The sequence below is a fragment of the Panthera tigris genome, chromosome C1 (assembly GCF_018350195.1).
Source record: "Panthera tigris isolate Pti1 chromosome C1, P.tigris_Pti1_mat1.1, whole genome shotgun sequence".
NCBI classification, from domain to species: domain Eukaryota; kingdom Metazoa; phylum Chordata; class Mammalia; order Carnivora; family Felidae; genus Panthera; species Panthera tigris.
The window spans coordinates 43,555,984-43,576,382 of record NC_056667.1 but is presented as its reverse complement, the minus strand read 5'-3'; the positions used below and the strand labels follow the sequence as shown (position 1 = coordinate 43,576,382).

The following is a 20,399-nucleotide window of genomic DNA, read 5'->3' as shown; positions in this document are numbered from 1 at the left end:
TTTTGAACGCACCGGACCTTCTTCCTAGAATGACCTGTTCTTCCAGCATTCCACCTGCTATGTCCTTTGCCTGCCCCTACTTCCCAAACCCCCATTCAGCCTTACTTCCCCGAGCAGCTCCTCATCCCCTGAAAGGCCTCCTCAGTGCCCCCATGTGAGACTAACCCTGTGCCCACAGTTCACTGGGTGCCAAGTTGGCACGAGTGTTTCCTGGCCCTGGGGTGGGGCAGGGCAGGGCGGGGGGTGGGGGGCGGGGACCCATCCCAGTGCTCTGTAATGCAGGAAATTGAGGACTTGGCTGCTGTGTTCTGCAAGGCACCTGGGTAGGTGACTAGTTCTAGGCCACTAGTCCCACTTAGTCACTGTACCCACTCTCTTCTCTGCATGGTAAATAGCTTGGCCACCTGTTTTTACCAGAACCCCCAGGTCAGAGTCCTGGCCTGCTCCCCATGTCTTCTGTCATTTGGGGCCAGTGTACCTGACCAAGCCCTCCCCTGGTTCTAGGCAGACCTCACCCTATCCATCCTGTCTGCAGGGCTCAGGGCTATTGCACCCCCTACTCCCTGGCCCCATGCTTGTTCTCACCTGAAATGTCGCCTAGGCCGTTCTCCCATCCTCTTGTCCGCGTCCTGCTCATCGTTCATTCACATACGTCACGGAGGCAGTGCTGGCCTCTGCAGACAGAATGTTAGACACACCTGTCCTCCTACGGTCTCACACAGTCGCATAAAAAAAGTGAAATGGATGAAATTCATTTCATTAGTCTATTCTATTTCCTCGTAAATGAATATGCCCCAAACACTATCCTTTTCAGATGTAATCAGTGTAGAAATGATGGACGAGTTATTTTACATACTCTTCATACCAAGTCTTTGGGATCTGGTCTGTATTTTAACATCTCAGTTTGAACTGCCCACATCTCGAAGGACTCAGTAGCCCCCTTGGAGCTGGGGTTTCTGTGCTGGACTGCGTGGGCGTGGCGATTAGGAGCATGAGGTTTGTCGAGCGGTGGGCCTGTTTTAGGTTGTCTCTTGACTCTGCCATTTATTGGCACTGTGGCCCAGGAGGGTGACTTCCCCTCTCTGAGCTTATGATCTGCAGAAGCATATGCGCCCTTACCTCACCGCATTGTTGGAAGGCTTGAACGAGCTGATGTTCGCAGAGGCTCAGGTCAGTCCCGAGCACGTAGTACTGGTGACGGTGCATGTTGAAATAACGAACGTTGACTGATGACCAGGGGCTGGCTCGGTGCCAGGACCTGCCCCCTGCCCCCTAGGCTGACCATCCAGGTGATCGATAGCAGACCGCTTGAACAAGGGCCGTGAGTGACAGAGGGATCGGCTGGCTCAGGGCAGGAGCTAGCAAGAGCACTGAGGAGGGAGTGGTCATCTGGAGAGGCTTCCTGGCGGAGGCGCCCCACCCCAAACTCACCTTGGGTTCCTTGGTCTCCAGAGTCCTCCGTGACAACTCCAGCGCCCCGGCGGCTCCCATTTGCTCACTCTTTGTCCTGTGTAATTAGTGCCGTGTGCTTCACTCTTGTCTCTAATTGTGTCGTACAGCGTGTACTTTATTATATCCGGGTATAATACCGTCAGGCTGGCGGTTATCTTGTTCACTAATTGTTTCACGTGTCTATCTTGTCTGCCCCGCCAGATCACCCGCTTCTTCAGAGCAGCAGGCACATCCTCCGTGCCTTTTGTCCTCCCCTGCCATGGCAGGCGGGGCCTCAGGACCCAGATTCGAGTCCTGCATCTGGCACACTGGCCACAAACAAGGCACTCCCTCTCCTTTTACAAATGAGCAGGGTGACACCAGTGATATTTAAACTCCCTCCATTGGTGGGTCTTCAATGTTCTCAAAGTGATGAATGGTCATTCCTTTGCATAGGAAGTATTTGTATATTTATTTTTTTAATGTTTATTTATTTTTTGAGAGAGAGAGAGAATGCGTGCACACGCGTGCATGAGTGGGGAAGGGGCAGAGAGAGAGAGGGAGACAGAGGATCCAAAGCGGGCTGCACGCTGACAGCAGAGAACCCGATGCCAGGCTCGAACTCACAAACTGTGAGATCATGACCTGAGCCAAAGTTGGAAGCTTAGCCGACTGAGCCACCCAGGTGCCCCAACATAACAAGTATGTATTTATTGAGCACCCCCCGAAGTGCCAGTCATTGGGGAGGTAATGAACAAGACAGGATTTCTGCCCTCAGAGTGCTGCAGGTTTAGAGAAAGGGACAACTATAAAGGAATAAAAATATCCGTAGAATTAATTGGAGTTGTGATTTACATTCATTCAGCAAATTTTTTTTTTAATTTAAAAAATTTTTATTTTTGAAAGAGGCAGAGATAGAGCGTGAGTAGGGGAGGGGCAGGGAGAGAGGGAGACACGGAATCCGATGTGGGTGCTGTCAGCACAGAGCCCAATGCGGGGCTTGAGCTCACAAACCGTGAGATCATGACCTGAGCCGAAGTTGGACGTTTAACCGACCAAACCACCCAGGTGCCCCCATTTGGCAAATCTTTGAATATGTCTTGCACAGCCTTGCCCTGTGTTAAGCAGTGGGGGTGTTACAGTGAGCGACACCGGTCGTTTCTGTCCTCTTGTTTACTGGGTGGAAGGGAACACACGAAGGACGATGTCGTTGTGCACATGGGTAGGTGCTCAGGGAGAGTGGGGGACACTGGGCTGGAAAGAAGGGGGGTGGGAGCCCTTCTGAGGGTGTTTTGCCCCTCCCGCCCAGAGTGCAGAGAGGGGACTGGGTGAAATCGGCACCTTCCTCCTTCCCCTGGAAGCGTGTCCCAAGGCTGGCACGTTTGTGCTTTGCCCTTGCACATATGATTTGGGGGAGGCTCAGGAAGGGCTCTAAACACAAACCAGATGAAGGCGGTGCCCGCGGGTGCCTGGGAGCAGGGGCGGCCCCGAGAGCATGTGGCTGGGTCACCCTTTATAATTATAACACTGTGGTGAAGGCCCCGGAACCCAGGGTGGTGGCGGGCGGGGGAATGCCGGCTTCCCATCTGCTCAGCCTCTTTGGGCTCTGAATGGATTAGTTCTGTTTGGGTTGCAGCTTACTGTTGTGTGTGTTTTTCATCCCCTCCCGTTTGTTCTCTCTCCCTGGCCTGAACGCCTGCTCACAGGAGCAGCGAGGGTCCTGGTGTGGGAGGGAGAATTGTGAAGTGGCCATTATCCAAACAAGAAAGGGAATCATTGGAGTTTGCATTCTTCTGGGCCTCTATGGAAACTCGGATGTGGCTGGGGGTAGGGTGGGGTGTCGAGGCCTCGGGAAAGTGAGAAGATGGGGTGCAGCTGTAGAAACCGGGGTGTGGTGTGGTCTGTGTGAGTGACCCCACGTGGTACAGTTGTGCCCCTTCGGTAGGTTAATTGGTGCTGGAAGACCAAAGTTGGTGTGCTGGTGGTGGTGTTTCTTGCAGGCGGGAGGTCTGGACCGGCACTAACCCATTCCTTCCAAATGGCCTTGGTGATGCCTCTGTTGCAGGAAACTGTTGGCAGCGAAGTAATATTACCGGCAGTGTGATGTGTTCAAAGACCCGCGTGAGCCTGCCACTGACCTGGCCCCATGACCTGTCTACAAGCCTCAGTTTTCCCAGTGTGTCAAGTGAGGGTATTGATTCCTATCTCGCAGGGTTGTTGAGAGGGGGAAGCAGGTGAGGTGTGGAAGAGACTCAGTGCCACCCATTGGACCCAGGACATGTTCAACAGAGCCTGAGTGCCCATCTCTTAAATTTTTTTTTTTTTAACATTTTATTTATTTTTGAGACAGGGAGAGACAGAGCATGGACGGGGGAGGGTCAGAGAGAGGGAGACACAGAATCTGAAACAGGCTCCAGGCTCTGAGCTGTCAGCACAGAGCCCGACGCAGGGCTCGAACTCACGGACCGTGAGATCATGACCTGAGCCGAAGTCGGCCGCTTAACCGACTGAGCCACCCAGGCGCCCCTTTTTTTTTAATTTTTTTTTTTTATCATTTTATTTATTTTCTGAGTGCCCATCTCTTAATGCCACACCAGAGGCACAGGGCATTTTGGATGTTGGGAGTGCCCCTGGGCACTGCTGGCTTTCTTCATGGGCTTCAGGGAGCTTCTGTAGGTAAAGCAGACTTGTGGGAAGCCAGCATTACTTTTACCTCCTCTTTGGAATAGAAGGGTGTGGCCTTTCACTCCTGTTGGCATTCCTCAGTGTCTACAAGGAGCCCCACTGTCGAATGGATGCTTTGGAGAGAAGGGTTGGGGAAGGCAGGGAGAGCAGCCACAGCCTCAGCCTCTTAAGAGGCCACATTCTAGCTTAGAATCAAAATTTCACACATGTGGAACAATTAGAGAAAAATAACAGATGGCGTCTGATCAGATGTCACTGCTCTGTGAAGCTGTCCCAGACTGCCCCACCCTCTGGCAGAAAATAATCCTTCCTTTCTTTGAGATCCTGGAGCCCCGTGCAGGCCTGTGTGATGCTGTGCATTGCATTGGTTTATAATTGGTCGTTTGTGCCGTTAATTGTGCAACAGCAAATGTTTGTTGAGTGCCTCCACGTGCCAGGTCCCGTCCTTGGTCCTTCCTCCTGTCCTTGTCGAGCACCTGCTCAGGATAGTTCTAGCCGATAGTCTCCACTTGGGGTTTCCAGGTTGGCCTGTGTATTTCCTTATGCTGGTCTCCTGAGCCCCCAAGCCGGCGCCTCCGGGGCTGCTTCTAGACCTTTCGAATGCCCCTCTTTCTTGGATGTTCGGTCCCAATAGCACTCTCTTGAGTTGGGTCTTCCTGTGAGGCTTTTGGCTGATCTGGAGGAGTCTGTGAAGACGCAGGCCAGGCTAGCCACCAGTTTGGCGCTGCTAATGAGCTATGTGATACTAACACTCTCTCATCCTCCTTGGGCCTTTGTTGTTGTTTTTTTTATTTAAAAACAAAAACAATAACAGCAACTGGGATTGGATTGAATGATGTCTCTGGTATTGGTTCTGAGACTTGAAACTTCTTTTGCAAATTGTGTGGGCCTGGAAATGCCTTTGGTGTGCTGGACCCTTAGCTGAGCTGGGCCAGATGTCTTCTGGGAGTTTGCCTTCTGGGATCTCACAGTTTAGTGGGAAAGAGGGACATAGGCATAAGCAGATGCTTCCGATGCTGCAAGGGACCCAACCCCGTTGCTGGGTCCCAAGAGAGGGCTCTACCCAGAGGGCTTCCTGGATGCAGTGACATTTTCCGTGGATCCCACAATGAAAAAAGGGGTAGAAATTGGTGACTGAAAGGGAAGTGTGAAGAGAGCATTGTAGGGAAAAGAAGAGTCTGTAAGCCCTTGGAAGCGAATGTGGGTGGAGCTGGAACTGAGAAGGGCCTGCCCAGCCAAGCTGGTGTGCAGCCGGTAGCCACCAGGCCACTGAGCTTGTCAGTGGCTGGTTAGGTCAGTTTGGGGAGAGGAGTAGGGACGAGGGGAGGGCTAGAGCAAGTGCTCCAGGCCCGTGGACCGAGTCTAGATGGAGAGTGGGGTGGATGGGACTGGGGCATTGCATGGCAGCTGAGAAGTCGGCCTGGCCCATGAGAGCTGGCATGATTGGAGGGTTGCCCACACGCCCTTGACCCTCAGACGTTTTCCTAATAATTTGCTGCCCTCGTGCCCTAGAGGGTGGGCTTAGGGGTGATTGTAAGCAGCTTAGATTTGCTGAGGGCATTTAAAAAAAAAAAGCCACCTCTATCCAGATTATCCAAAGAATGAAAGCGTGATGGAATAAGAGGCACCCTGGCCAGGTTCTGGGCATGTCTGTCTCCTACTGTGGGCCTTTGTTCCCCCTTTGGTGAAAAGGCAGGGGGCGGGGGAGACACCGGACCAATGCCTGAGGTGCGCTAGCCCACCCCCGTGACTGCCGCCTTTGTTTCCAGGGGGTTGAGGATCACACGGGGCAGGGTGGCTTCATTCTTGGCAGGTGGAGTGGAAAATGCCAGTGTCTTAAAGCGAGTCCCAAAGGGGGTGGGGATGGGTGTGTATTTGTACTTGGCTGGGCGTGTCCCCAAACATCTCCCTTGGACAGGGTATCTGTTCTAGCCTGGCTTGGAACCTGCACAGAGTCCCTTCCCTTCTAAAATGTTATCTTCCCTATTAAATATTAATAATCAACCGCTTTCAGTGGGATTAAACCCCCAGCATATTCTGGGTGGTTGTTGCCGGTGTGCGTGTCTCCATGCCTGTCCTTGACCCAGCGTGGCACCTTGAGCAGAGCAGAGAAGGAGAGAGGGAGGGAGAGTTTGTTTTTGCTACTTTGGAGCCATGGCAGAATTTCTTATACTGCCAAGTTATTTTCTTGGTGTGTATTTAGATAGAGGAGATGATCGAGAAGTGGATGACGTATATTTGCACAGGGATGTTTGTACACGTTGACCATGGCATTGTCGGGGCCAATGTCCAGGAGCTGGCTACTGTCTCGGCCCTCCTCACACACTTGTCAAGGAAGGACTTGGGGTACCTTCTCTCAAAGGGCTGGGGGAAAGGGTGGGTGGCAGGACAGATCTTCTCTTCCAAAGGCACAGAGCATAGCTGCTTGGACCCCAAACCAGCCCCCTCTTCCCATCATGAATGGGAGGGGAGGCAGCTGTGAGTCCTGCACTCTGCACTCTGTCCGTCTCGGGCCAGGGGCCTTGGTCCGGAGTGGTCCTCTCGGGTCTCCCCAGACCTAATCAGCTTACCGTGGGCAGGGCAGTGCTCTTCTGTTATTAAATGCAGAGCTGTGGTCTGCATGATGTGGGCAGCTTTAATGAGATTAGAAAGCTTAACCGAGAGGCCAATTACATCTGGGCCTGTACCTGTTTGGGCGGCTGTCTAAGCCCCGACCTGCATCCGGAAGCTTCCTGCAGGCCTCCTGGGAGCCTGGCTGGGGAGGGTGAGGGGCAGAAGAGGCCTGCCCATCTGTCTAGTCATCGCTGGACCTGGGGTCTATTTACCCTGGCCAGGGCAGAGGCAGAGCCCGGGAGGAATCCGCTGGAACATCTGATCCAGGAGCTCCTGAAAGCTGGATGCCTGCTGCCTGGGGGGAGGGTGGGCAGCTGGGTGGTTGTAGAGCCCCCAGAGGCTTTTGATGTGCAGCCAGGTTTGGGGACCAGGAGTGGAATTTGTCCCCTTTGTTTTTATAGGTGAGGGGAAGGGACTCGGAGCCGGGGCCTGACTCCTAGTACAGGCCCTTTGTTACTGTAGCTTCCTCCTTTCTTCCCACCGCTTTGATTGTCTGGGAGCAGGGGTGCTGTTGCCTTTCTGGTCACACCAGGTTTTGCGTTTGTTTCTTCATTTGTGCTTCACATTTTGCGTGAGGTAGGCCAGGCTGGCAGTGGCAACTTCTCATCGTATAGATGGTCAAGTTAAGGTCGAAGAGACCCACCTCACGCAGGTGCCAGAACCTGAGGGGCTGGTTGCAGGGTTAGTGTCTTTTCTTGCCATGACTGAGGTCTTCTGTCTGGTTCCCACTGGGGCGCGCTCTGGTGGGGAGTGTAGGTCTGTGATGACTGGACCCAGCCAGGAAGAATTGTGACCTTGTGAAGACACTTCACCATCGTGATCTTCACTGGCAAAAGGGTCAGGTGTGAAGCACAAGAGTGGGGTTAGCATCTCCAGGTTGTTGGGAGGATTGGCCTTCCCCATGCCTACCTCCAATGGTGGCTTGTTCCCTTTGCTGGGACACACAGGCTGGCAAGTGTCAGTTCCCTTTCCTGGGACACATGGGCCGGCAAGTGTCAGGGGATGGGATTGGGACCGCTCTGAGGCTCTACAGGTGAGGACTGCCCGGCTGGTCCCTCTGGGCGAGGCCTTCCTCCGTGGAGAGTGGAGAAAAGGCAGAGCGGAGGGTTTAGGAGTGTCCATTCAACAGTTACTTACCGCGTAGCTGAAAGATACAGGCCAGGTGGAGTTCTAGGGGAGGCAGCAGAAACTTCACTTTCGCAGACTCTCTGAAGCAAGGCTTATCTACATGAGACTGCCAAGGTACAGCCGTCTTGGGAGACCCAGGTCCCAGACCGATTCCTGCCCTTGACCCAGGTCTGTGAGCTGGAGGCCGCATCTACAACAGAGGGACCGCAGGATCCCCTCCTCTTCTGAGGTTCTAGATTCAAAGTTTCTGAAGCCCTGTGGATTACCCAAATCTAATTAAAAACTTCTATCTTCAGTAGAGAAGACCTAGGCCAGGGACTTAAATGAAATTAGACAAAATAGAAGAAAAACAGACAGCTTTAGACACGTTTGCAGCAGAGAGGGGTGCTTGGTCATCCATCAAAGATAGTTTTGCCATGTCTCTGTGACTCACGAGTTTCAAGGTAGGATAGAACCAAGATTCAAATTCAAGCCTTTTTCAAGGTTTCCTTGTTTCTCTCCTGCAGTGATTGCTTGAGGAGAAAAACAGAGAAACACTGGAAGATAAGGCCCCTCTTTGTCCTTTTTGATATTTGGGCTTATGAAAGTTTGTTCTGTTCTTTAAAGTTTCATCTTTATAAAGGAGAAAAATAAGAAAGAAATTACCCAGAAGAGCCAAGGCCTAGCTTTGTCCAAAAAGCTCTTTCATAGTCCTCAGTCATGCGATAGTTATTGATTATTAGGCATAGTAAATATGTGGATTCTGTTCTTTGGAACCAACAGTCCTGAAGGGAGATAGCTTTTGTCCTTACGATAAGGCCATGTAGAAGATACTGGAAGAGTCACAGGTAGAGTTTCACATGGGCTTGGAAGACAGAAAAAATCCTGCCCAGTGCCCAGGGTGGCCCAAGGGGCAGGTGGAGGGACTGACATGGTGGCAGGGAGTTGTGGGCATTCTGGGTGGAGGGGATGGTCTGTGCAAAGGCTGGGGGCCAGAGAGGCTGAAGCTTGGGCACAAGAAAAGAGGGAGGTTGGAGTGGGGGGAAGAGAGGGAGACTAACATGAGATCGTGGCCCTTTATTATCTCCTTATTTGCTGTAAGTCTCATGCCAACCCCAGCAGACGTATTGTCTTGTATTGGGGGAGCTTCTTGAGTCAGGGGGAAGTGCCTGCCGCTCTGAGTTAGCCGGGGAGCTGGGGAGCTGGAGCCCTCATGCCACTGCTCTCTGTACTTTACCACAGCAGTCCTTGGTTAGGAGTTCATTGTCATTGAACGTTCCATTGGATGCCTTGCGAGACAGTTGCAGGTGGAAACTGGTATCTTCCAATATTGAGTTCTAGCTCATGAACCTACTCTACCTATAGGTAGATAAATGGAAGGTCATAGGGAGCTTGTCTGGGAGAGAAAGTGTCCCTAGGAGTGGAGGACCTGAGATCTGGTTGGTAAGCGGCTGGAGCCATTCCCAGGGCATGGTAAGCACAGGGAGGGAGCAGAACAGGGGTACAACCAGAGGTCCCTGTGGGCTCGGAGAGCCTGGCGTCTGCCCTCGTTCTCCTCTCTGCCCTTCTCAAGTTCTCATTTCATGTTAAGTGAGGGACTGAATCAGGGAGGAGGAGGACGCATTCCTCCTGAGTGAGCTCAGGGCTTGCTCTGTGGCTCGTCTCTGATGGCAGGAATCGTGTCTTTTAGAAACCTGTGGTTTGGAGGGTTCGGCTGCGACGGGCATCCTCAGATTGGCAGAGGATTCCTGTCTGTGGGACACGGAGAACGACGTCTCAGGTTGGGATCTCTGCCTTCCTGTCCTCCTTGGTCTCCGGACTAGGCCCAGGAGGGGCTCTTCCCACCTTTGCTGTCCCTAAGCCCCAAAGGCAGGTTCTCTCAACCCTGTCAAGAAGCCTGTGGAAAAAGTGGCTTCTTGGTCAGTGGAGCAGACATCTGTCTTCAGTGAGGTGGAGGACCAGGGCATCCAGCCTGTCTGAGAATAACCAACAGGCTTTGCTTTGGAGGTGCAAGGGAGGCTTGGCTGAGAGGGCTGATAGAAGCAGCCAGATCTTAGCAACTCATTAAGACTACTCGAATCCACTCACTGCACCCAGCCTACTGGGCCCAGTCTCCACTTCTTCCAAAGTAGGAACAGCGATGGGAATTTAGCTCCCTGAGGCAACCCTGCTCTCTGTCATTGCCCCACAACTACCAGTGCTTTGCCCAGATGTTAGCTTTAGCTAATTCATAGCTGTCTTGGGAGGGAGAGGTATAAAGACGATTCCATTTTACTGACCTGACCAGTACCTCTATGAGAAGTGGCCTGCCCAAGTCGTTTGCCAGCAAGGACCAAGCAACACCAGCACCAAGGTTTTCTGAATACCCAAAGCTTGGGTTTTACAGCCAGAGGGAACAGTGTGTCCTAAAACTAGCCTGGGTGTGGTGGTGGTGGTGGTGTATATGTTGTTACGTTGTTGTTTAGAGGGGACAGAATAGTTGTATGGATGTAGCCAAATGCTAAGTACGTGACTGAGTTAGCTAGTCCTAGAATTTTACTTGTAGACATGGTGACTATTCTTGAAAAGCAGTATTTCTGCAAGGACTTTATTCATCCAAAAAATATTTACTGAGCCAGCACCTTCTCTGTGCTATGTACACCCTTCCTGCCCCTGTCCCTGGGAGGACAGCTGGCTCCTTGAATAAGGAATTAACAGTCCAATGTGACAAGTGCTGCGATGAAGAACACATAGAGGACGAAGAGGTATCACCCACGGAGAGAGCGCGGAGGAGTGTTCCAGAGGGGTGGACCGGCCTGTGTAGAGGATGCTTGGGCATGTTCATCAAGTAAACATGGGTGAAAGGAGGGCTTTTGTTAGCTGGAGTACTAAATATGTGCATATAATAATAGGTTATTCTTTCTCCATGGGACTAAAAGCGTCTCATCTGTTGGACCTGGATGAACGTCTCTATAAAGACCTTCCTTTGTGCTTCAATGCCATATGGAGTAGGGGACGGACCACCTCTATGGGAAATCCTGGGTCTGTTTCAGAAGCCACATTTGGGTCGGAGTTCTCAGTAGATAAACTCTCCCTATCCCCCAGAAGCCTTTGACCAGTTAGGTCATCACTGGTCCTTCCAGGCCAGGCTCCTGGCCCCACCCCATTAGCAGGTTTCCCCACTAGGATCCCAAAGGATACGTGTTCTCGGATGCTCTGGGTGGGGCGATACTAGCAAGAAAGCCCTGTCTTGTACCCCTGCTAGACACTCAGGAAATATCTGTAGATGTCTTTGTCGGGGAGCTCCGAAGAGGCTGCCCTGCCTTGCGCCATAACACTCCCTGGTCCTCGGCAGGCCACAGACCTAGGTGTGGGGGCTGGGGCTGTGTCAGGGACTGAAGCAGGTCAGCTCTTGGTATACACCTGATCTACCTCTTCGGCCCCCCTGCGTCACTCTTGAAGCAAAGTAAACAGTCCCCCGTGGGGGCCTCTGAAGGCTTGCTGGGGCGGGCTCTGCCTTGCAGTGCCACTGAGCAGGGTGGGGGTGTGATGTGGCTTTGAGGGGCTGATTCCTGTAATCACGGAGCTTGAGTCAACCAGACTGGCTGTGTTTGGTTCCTTGGGGACACAGGATATCAGAGCTGTTACCTTTCCTGCTTTAGGGACACAGACACACACACAGAATCTGTGAACCGGTGACCCTATAAACCCTCCTGTTGGAAGTGTTAACATTTCTGTAAAATGACCGTTCTAGTTTCCTCACCTCAACACCGCTCCCTCATGTTTGCTCACGACCCCAGGAATTGGGAGCAGGGCAGGATGAGAGTTCCTTCTCTCTGGGCTGATCTAGTGCAGCAACGTTCATCGCATACCACTGGATACCTGGCCTGGTCCTAGGAAGCCTTCCTGGGCCTGCTGCATTTAGGCCGGGGCTTGAGGGGCAGGTGGGGCGGCAGGGGAAGCCAGGGGACAGCTGGCTCCCAGCAGGAGGTCCTTTCTACAGCAGAAAGGGGGCGCTGGGCCGTGTGGCCTCTGTTGCCAGCATGGCCGAGCCATCAGCATCTCACGGGCCGGCACCACTGGGGCGGTAGAAGGACCTGAGTCCTGCAGTTTCCCTCTCCTCTTTGGGTCCTCCGGACTCACCCGCCTTAACTTTGTCGGTTTATAAATGAGACACCTGGGGCTCCGAGACAGGGCTGCCCTGCCTCTTGTTCACCCAGCTAGTTTTTGTCGAGGTCATTGTTGAGGTTGAGCTGTATCAGCCAAAGAGTGTGGTAGAGGGGAGGAAAGGTGGACTTTGAAGTCAGGTGGACCTGGGTTCGAATCCCAGGATTCGAACTGCTCCCTGGCCTGCTGTGTAAGTACAGCAGGTCAGCTCTCTGAACTTGTTTTCTCCTCCAGCACAGGGACCGTAATGCCACCTACCTCCTAGAACTGTCGAGAGGGTCAGAGATAATCCTGAAGGGCCAGGCATCGGGAGGCACCTGTTACCGTCAGCTGTTGCTGTTCCCTCAGTCTTGCGGGCACTGCAGGGAGGGAGGGAGTGTGGCTGGAGCATGTCACCTCCAGAGGAGTAGAGCCCTGGCTTCCCCTGTGCCCTGGAGGGCTGAGACGAAGGCCCAGCCGTTGCCAGCCAGCACCCACTGGTTAGGGGCCAGTGTAGGATTCTCTCCCCCTTGTTCCCAGTTGCCGGTGATCGTGCCTGGCAGGCTTCTGGGAGCCAGCTGCCAGGGGCCTCTGGACAAGGTTCTCGGCCTTCTACGTCTTTGGCATCACCAGCGCCTGAGCAGGAGGCAGCCTGGCACCTGGATTTCAGGCAGGAGAGCCAGCTGTGCTGTCCCCCCTCCGACAGCTGTGTGTGGAGGGGTGCCTGAGTGGACAGTGGCAGACTCTCTAAGTGCCCAGCTTCTCGTGGTGGTGTTTGGTCCAATTTCCTTTGAGTTGTGACCTACATCATTCTTTATTTGCTAAACCCTCTGAGCAGGCAGCAGTAATAAATCAATTAATGACTCCGATGAATCGTTTAATGGCTGACAAAATAATACTGAAGCCAACAGCTTGCATCTCTCCAGCAGTAGCAGAGGATGCTGGTTGACTGGGGTGGGGGACGGGACAGAGACTGTTAGCTAAATTAGCGCAATTAGTGCATGCTTTAAAGGCTTAGGTGGCATCTGCTCAGCTCTGAGCCCATGCGCCAGCCGTGCAAACCACAGTGGTGGGCTACTCAGTGGTTTCCCTCCTGGCCCCTTCCTGTATACACCCTTCCCAGCCAAGTGTCAGCTTCTCTGGACTTGATACAGGGGACCCCAGTGAACTTTGCAGATTGCACAGTCGTCCTGTCACAGCAGAGGAGGAGCCGAGGGCAAGTGACTCTGTCCCCACTAAATTCAGTGCCAGCTGAACAAAGGGTGGGCTCCCGTTTCTGAGAGGTGTTCTGAGGGTCATGCCTTTAATGATTTCTTTTAAACCTAAAAGTTTCTAGAAGCAGGCGATTTTTTTTTTTTTTTTTTTTTTGTTCCCTGCACACCTCAGTCCTGGCAGGATTAAGTTGTCATTGGAACTGAGCGTGTGTGTGGGTCCACGCCAGGGAATTTTCCGCTTTGCAGAGGCAACTGCCAGTGTTCTTGTTAAGGAGCTGTCACTGGCCTACTATGACATGTTTGCGGTTGTAAGTAGCTCCTTTAAGACTGTGTGTGGAGGGGGGGAGGGGGTGGGGCACGGCTCATGGTGTAAACTGGGGCCGCGAAGCTCATCTCTCTTTAAGAAGAAACTCGGCGCTGTGCAAATAGCGTGCTGTTGATCCACTCTGTGCTGTTCATTTGTGGGGGCACCTCTAGCCCTTAATCTCCCTTGTCTTGCGTGTACACGCCTAGGCACCCGTGCCCTGTGCCGTGCGGCCCAGCCGGGGAGGTGTTTGCACATGGAGGAGGGTGCCCTGGCTGGCCTCCATGGTGTAACCAGGTATTAATTATGTGGGGCTCCACCTCATACACAAACGGTACCCTTTGATCCAATTCCCAGAAGAAGCTGGGTGCTCCCTGGGATGCATGGGCAAGGCCCAGTGGGATGGTGGCCGTGGCCTTCTCAGCACAGGGAAGGAAGCCAGTTCTCCTTTTGGAAATGTTCTGACTGGCGTGCCTTTGTTTCGTTCTTAAAAAATGAAATCAGATTTTTCTAACGTGGGGTAGGGCGAGGCCACTCTCCAGAAGAGTGCCTCCTGTTGAGTGGTAGACGTTGTCTCCTGACACTCCTGACTCCCTTTCCTTCCGTGTGCTCTGCGTTCATGGATTCATGGAAACTAAACATGTCTGTTGTCTGCCTGGTGCTGTGTCTCCGGCTCAGGGGCTTCTGTTTGCGGAGCACCTGTCTCAGGCTGAACCCATTGCCTGAGAGTCATATTTAAAGTCCCCCACACCTCTGCAGAGGATGGAGGGCTCCTTCCTTTACAGATGACTGGGCTCTGAAAGGTAAAGCAGGGTGCCCAGTACCTCGACTCCTGGAGAGTGGAAGGGCTGGGCCTTGAACCGGACCTCTCTGTTCCCGGGGGGGCCGTCTTGAAGCATCCGCTTCAAAACGGAGACCAGAGAAGCCGTGATGTGGCTGAGAACAGGCCCTGGTTTTAGCACATCTGGCTTGACTTCCAGTTCTGCCCATCCGAACTGTGTGACCCTGGTCAGATCCCTTGACGTCCTCATCTGGAGTCCCTACTGGGTTGTTGGGGGCCCCCGGGGGAGAAACTGGTAAGCTGTGCCCAGCGTAGCCCGGTGAGCTCAGCCAGCAGGTGAGCTCAGCCAGCAGCGGCAGCCTTCTCAGCCCTGGTGGGCGGCTGACTTCCCTCCTGCGGAAGAGCCCCCTGTTGAGGAGGGGAAGTGAGTAAGCCCCAGGCCCCCCTCCCCCCAACCCCACCCCAGAAACCGGGCTGGCATGGAGCTCTGAGAAGGTGGAGGCCTGGCAGGCTCTGCACTCTGAAGGAGAGGCTGTCAGAGGCCTGCCTCCCTGGGAGGCTTGAGATGACAGCACTAATCTCTCACCCCGTATCACCACCTGCATCTTCGAGTCCTGCCGTCCTTTAAGGCCCTGGCTTGAGTGCCACCTCTTCCATAAAGCCTCCCTGATCCCCCTAATCCCTGCCTCGCAGCACCCGCCCGGAGCACCTTCCCACACCCCTCAGTTCTCTGTCACCGCGGCTCATTTCATCCTCCAGACCTTGAGGGCAGGGCCGCGCGCTGTCATCTGCCGCCCTGGCGGGCACGGCGCGTCCCAACGGCCCCAGGAGCCAGTGTTTGCTGAGTGCGTCTGACGTGTGTAAAGCACTCGTAACCTGTTTAAGCTCCCACCTACCTTGTTTCTCCTTCTCTTCTCAGGGTAATTTGCCACTCACATCCAGCAGAGTCTTCAGCGAGTTCGTGCGATCCTGCACAGACACACGCACACACGCACCACCACCACACCCCTTGCTGAAGGCCAGGCTAGTCACCTGTTTGCTGGAAGGAGCAGGGTTAAGTCCGTCTGCTTAGGGAGAAGAGCAGAACATACGGATGATCCCAAACGCAGAGAACCGCACTGTGCTGCCCTCACGTTTGTGATGATCTGTCTGTTGTTTCTTTCCACAAGCGTCAAAGAGCACACAGAACTCTCCCTGGGAAATGCAGGGTTGGTGGGGAGACCCAGTTTCTGGGTTTCTGGACCCAAGATTGGGGAGTGGAGGGACAGAGAGACTAAAGTTAGAGCCACTCATGATAATGTGCTTCTCTGCGCCTCCGTTTCCTTACTGGTAAACAGAAACGACCTCTTCCGCAGGGATGTGAGGAGTCAGGCCCACCCCTCCCCTCTCCTGATCTGTGGGGTCAGGATGAAAGGCAACTGCTTCTTTCCACACCCCCCTCTCTGCATCCCTGCGTTTGCTCCCTCCCCCAGGGGACTTGGGAAGAAGCGCTGGTGTCAGGACGGCCCTCACTTGGGCCTGATGGCCTGGCTGTGGCAAGTTGGGGCTTTTTCTGCCTACACATGACCTTGTTTTTCAGTTTGCTCTGCTGAGAGCTTGGTGTGATGCCCACTGTATCATTGAAACCACAGGACCTCAGCCGCCTCATTTGGAGCTGAGCAGAGAGAGGCCAGGGGCAGGAAGGCTTGCCCAAGGCATACAGCAGGTGATTTGCAGCCAGAGCGGGAACCCTGGTCCCGAGACGCTCACCCCAGGGCTCTTCTGTCATAATAATCCCCAGGACACACCGGGCAGTGGTAGTTAATGGGGTTCTTCCCTTTCACAGAGGGGAAACTGAGGTTGAGACCATCAGCATGGCTCTGAGTTGGCAGAGCAGAGATCAAGCCCACATATTTGGATCCGTGGTGCACTCTTGCTGTGTCCCAACTGTGAGCCACCCCAAGTTAACAGAGGCCACCACTTCCTGAGACAGCTCACTCTGATGCTCGGATCTGGAGAAGCTTTTTGTAGCTCAGAGCATCTACTGCTGGGCCCAGAGCCATCCCGCGGCACCAAGAGAGCACGTCCACTCCTGCTTCCACGTGACAGCCCACTGGCTATTTGGAGGCAGGGATCCTGTGTCACTCACTCCCGTGTGTCATCTAAACCTATTTTTAATGCCAGCTGCTTCTGTCTCTTCACGTAGCAACAGCTCTGCGTTTTCTCCAAGCTGCAGACTTCAAGCCCCTGTCCTCCAGGACGGATTCTTTTCTCTGGTCTGTGCATAAGACGAAGAGGCCCTCTTCCTGGACTTCTCCCTCCTTTTTTTTTTTTTTTTTTTTTAACGTTTATTTATTTTTGAGACAGAGAGAGACAGAGCATGAACAGGGGAGGGGCAGAGAGAGAGGGAGACACAGAATCTGAAACAGGCTCCAGGCTCTGAGCTGTCAGCACAGAGCCCGACGCGGGGCTTGAACTCACGGACCGTGAGATGGCGACCTGAGCCGAAGTCGGACGCCTAACCGACCGAGCCATCCAGGCGCCCCGACTTCTCCCTCTTTTGACCCCACTTCTCTCTGTCTCGGCCTTTCTGCCTGGGTTATGACACTGTCTCTACTCCCTCATCTACATCTTCAGTTTCTGTCCTGCTAAGATTAACATCCCCTGGAGGAAACTCAGCCCAGAGGGACCCAGGTCGCTCCAGTATTTTGCGCAGATTGCTGAAGCCTCTGTCTTGATGGTACCCGCTCAGGCATCCCTCCCTCTCCTGGACACAGGCATCCCACAGAGACCTCCATTTCTCACTTGCCCTTCTCACGTAGGCAGTGCATGGGTGCCTTCACTCCTCTGAGTGACCTCTGTTTCCCGGCCGCGTTCACACAGCCGCATGCCACACACCCTGTGGCATCCTGGGTGCTTGGCCACATGGCCTGTGTTGAGTTTCAGTGGAGAAAGGCTGTGCTCGGTGGTTTCGCATGTGGGCCCTGTGCTGCTACACGCCTGAGTATTGGGGTGGGGCGAGGAGGGAGGGCATTTGCAGAACAAAGTTCCGTTTTGCAGCCCTGTAAATCAGGAGGCGCTGGCCGCGCTGGCAGGAGTCCCTGGTTCATTCCGAGCATTTGTTTTTATCCAGTTTTCCAGGAGCTTCGCGTGTAAAAGATCATTTTTAAAAAAGAGTGAACAATGGCTGGGGGTTGGGATGGTCCTAGGCTAGTTTGTGGAGTGAGGATAACTAGGGTTCTCGGGGTGCGGTCGGAAGATAATACCTAGTAGGGAACGCCCCCGCCCAGACCCACGCTTCTGGAAAGGAAGCATGAGTGCTTGTCACCTACCACAAGATGCTTTGAGCTAAGAGGTGGCAGGCTCCTGGGAGCTTGTCCCTCGGTTCCTCTGCAATGACCCTGCTGTTCCTGGAGCCACAGGGGACTTCTTGCAACAGAGCGAGGAAAGGGCCTAGCACCACATCTGGGACTTGCCACGTCTGTTTGTACTCCAGGGTTGTTGAGTGGGTTAGTTGAAGGTGTACTGGGGATGCCCAGCACTGGCAAAGGTGGTCACTATTGGAAACCAGATTTGACAGTGAGGGATGCCTGTAGTCAGAATGGCATGTGTGAGACCAGCTGGCGTGAGTCTGGAGCACATGGGCGGGCTGAGACGCTGCAGTGAACCCCCGAGCGAGCCCTGGCGGCTGTGTAACCACCACGGGATCATAAAGAAACCCTACTCTTCAGGGGAGAAGGCTGTGGGATCAGTCCTCCCTGGAAAGCTCCCAGGCCGTGAGCAAAAATACGCTACTTTGCAGGGGAGCTGGAGGGGCCTCGGTCACTTGTCCGAAGGCACCTTGAGCTTTCCTAGTTGACTCTACCCCTGAGCCTCAGAGGAGGCAGCTGGCTGGAGTGGGCCACGGCACCCAGCGCAAGGCCTGTTTTCTATTTAGAAAAGAATTTTAAGTTAGTTTTATAAAAAATGCATGAGTTACCAAACTGCATGCCTGATTTGATTCTGCTTTTTTTAGTCCATGTATGTATGCATATATGGATAAATGTTGGTGAGGAGGGCCTGGCGGGGGGAGCTCAAATGTCATCGGCTGTTATCTGCAGGCTCTGATAACAAAGAGGTTTCTGGGTGGTTTTTAATCTTTGATCTCTTAAGTGTTCTGTAGTGAACAGAGAGGAGTTAAAATTCGCAGTCTCTGGAAAGAGAACTGCCCCCCTGCAGCAGGAGCTGCTGTTTCCAGTCCCTGCCCTCTGGGTGTGTGGACCAGGCTGGGAAGAACGGCCTGGAAGAAGGGCCTCGGAGATCGTCGTGTCTAGCCCTTCCATTGGACACGTGGGGAAACTGAGGCTCCTGGCAAGGAGCCGAGCCCACCGGGAGGTCTCTGGCTCCAGAATCCAGTGCTCTTTACTCTCCTGCTCCGGTGGGAGGGCTCCATCCCCTGTACCCACCACAGCCCTGGCAGCTGTAGGCCTCCGTGAATGTCAGGGGCTTTCGGTTTGGGTTCTGTGTTTTTAGAGAAAACTCACATGAGACGCTTTGCTGAGTGCCTTAATGGAGCTCTAACTCAAAGCTGGAAACCACAGGGAGAGGCCGATTCCTAGCAATCCGGAAAGGCCTGGCTCCAGATGGCCAGGTTTGAGCAGGTCTTTGAATAATAAAAGTCATAATCATTTATTGAACACCTGCTGTATGCCTCACATCTCCGAGATGGGTAAAACAGCCCCTGCTGCCAGGTGTGGGGGTGGGAGGAAGGGTCCACTGGGGTTGGGTTGTGTGAGTAGCCGTTACTTCTTAACCCTCCGGTCGCCCTCTAACACAGGTTGCTGCTTTTCATTCACTGCTTTGTGCTTTTCTGCCCTTTTGGAAGTTTTCCGTTAGGAGCACGTGTTTGTGTCATAATCAAAGGATAGCAATAGCTGTCATAATTCAGGTTAATTATTTTGTTTAGTTTTGCTGCTGAATGAGGCTTTGAATGATAAAAGTTGTCTCCTCAGCGTCCTGCCACCTTAATCATTGTTCACATGGCCTTCCTTTCACTGGAGGAGAGCAAAAAATCCGTCTTCCACCCAGATGTCAGAGAATTGCACCATCCATGTTCTGGAACCATGGTTATCCCAGCCCTGACATTCAAAGGACCACGGACCACCCACCCCCAGTTCCTAGAACCATTGACTCACTTCTGATTTTTGTAGGGAAATGAGATCTCCCAGTGAGGGAACCTTTGGAAGTCATGCTCCCAGGTTCAAATTTTCATTTTAAAAAGTTGTGTTTTTTTTTTTAATTATAAAATATCCTTATATCTTTAAAAAAAAAAACAAAAAGAGCTCTTCTGTATCATTAAGGAAAAACCTAATATACAGAAAGCAAAGAAGGTAAACATTTCACCATAAAAGTAGATCTACAGACCATTTCAAAAGATAGTGATCCAAAAAAATAAGGCAGAATACCAGGGATCCCATTTTGTAACTACCAAGGTAGCAAACGCCAGTGTAATGCTTGTTAATTAAATTGGTTAAATGATGATACCTCTATATAATATTAGACTCATTAAAAACTTGTGTTTTCTTTGGCTGTGTAATGAGAGCGGGAAGTGCTCTTGACATTCTTCCGCAAAAAACGGTGGCTAATTTTCTTTTTCCTTGGCCGTGTGCTATAATAAGCAGGTGTTGGGTACTACATGATAAATGCTAATTTAAAGAAATCAAGTTGGTGAGCCTTTCCAGATCTTTCTGTAAAAGCGAAGCCTTGTTCTGGGCTGAAAGCTGGAGAAGAGTAGGTCTGGACCGAGAAGGATGGATGGGAGAGGGTTGTCCCGAGCCTGCTTTCTTTCCATGCAGATATTTGTGTCTCTGGGGTGCTTGTGTCTACCTCAGAGGCCACCTGGGGGTTCAGGGAGAGACGGGGAGGGGGGGAAAAGCACCCAGCCGGTCTCTAGCATGGGGCCCAATGGCTCCTGCCATGCGCGCCACCAAGGACTTGCCAGTTAGGAACTCTGTTATTCCTGTCCTCATCCTACAAACAAGATCGTGCTACATTTGTTGAATAAAACGTTTAGTTGGCTTTAGCAAGGCAGGGTTTTGGTTTTTCCCAGTGTGTCACCTACTCCCACCTGCCTGCTGATTATTGTCATTGCGCACCCCACCCCCCTCCTCCGCCCCCACCT

General features: G+C 52.9%; 1 protein-coding gene across 9 annotated transcripts in view; it reads left to right on the top strand.

Moving 5' to 3' along the window:
* The window catches only part of SSBP3 (single stranded DNA binding protein 3), a 161,592-nt gene that overhangs the window by 93,569 nt on the left and 47,624 nt on the right, over window positions 1-20,399 (top strand). Inside the window, exon 1 of one of the 9 annotated variants that reach the window (XM_042997287.1) lies at window positions 10,563-10,663. The exons of the other annotated variants lie outside the window; for them this stretch is intronic. Coding sequence (XP_042853221.1) covers window positions 10,643-10,663 — 21 coding nt within the window. The 5' untranslated portion in view covers window positions 10,563-10,642. Of the gene's footprint in view, window positions 1-10,562; window positions 10,664-20,399 lie in introns of those variants that run through there. 9 annotated transcript variants of the gene reach the window in all.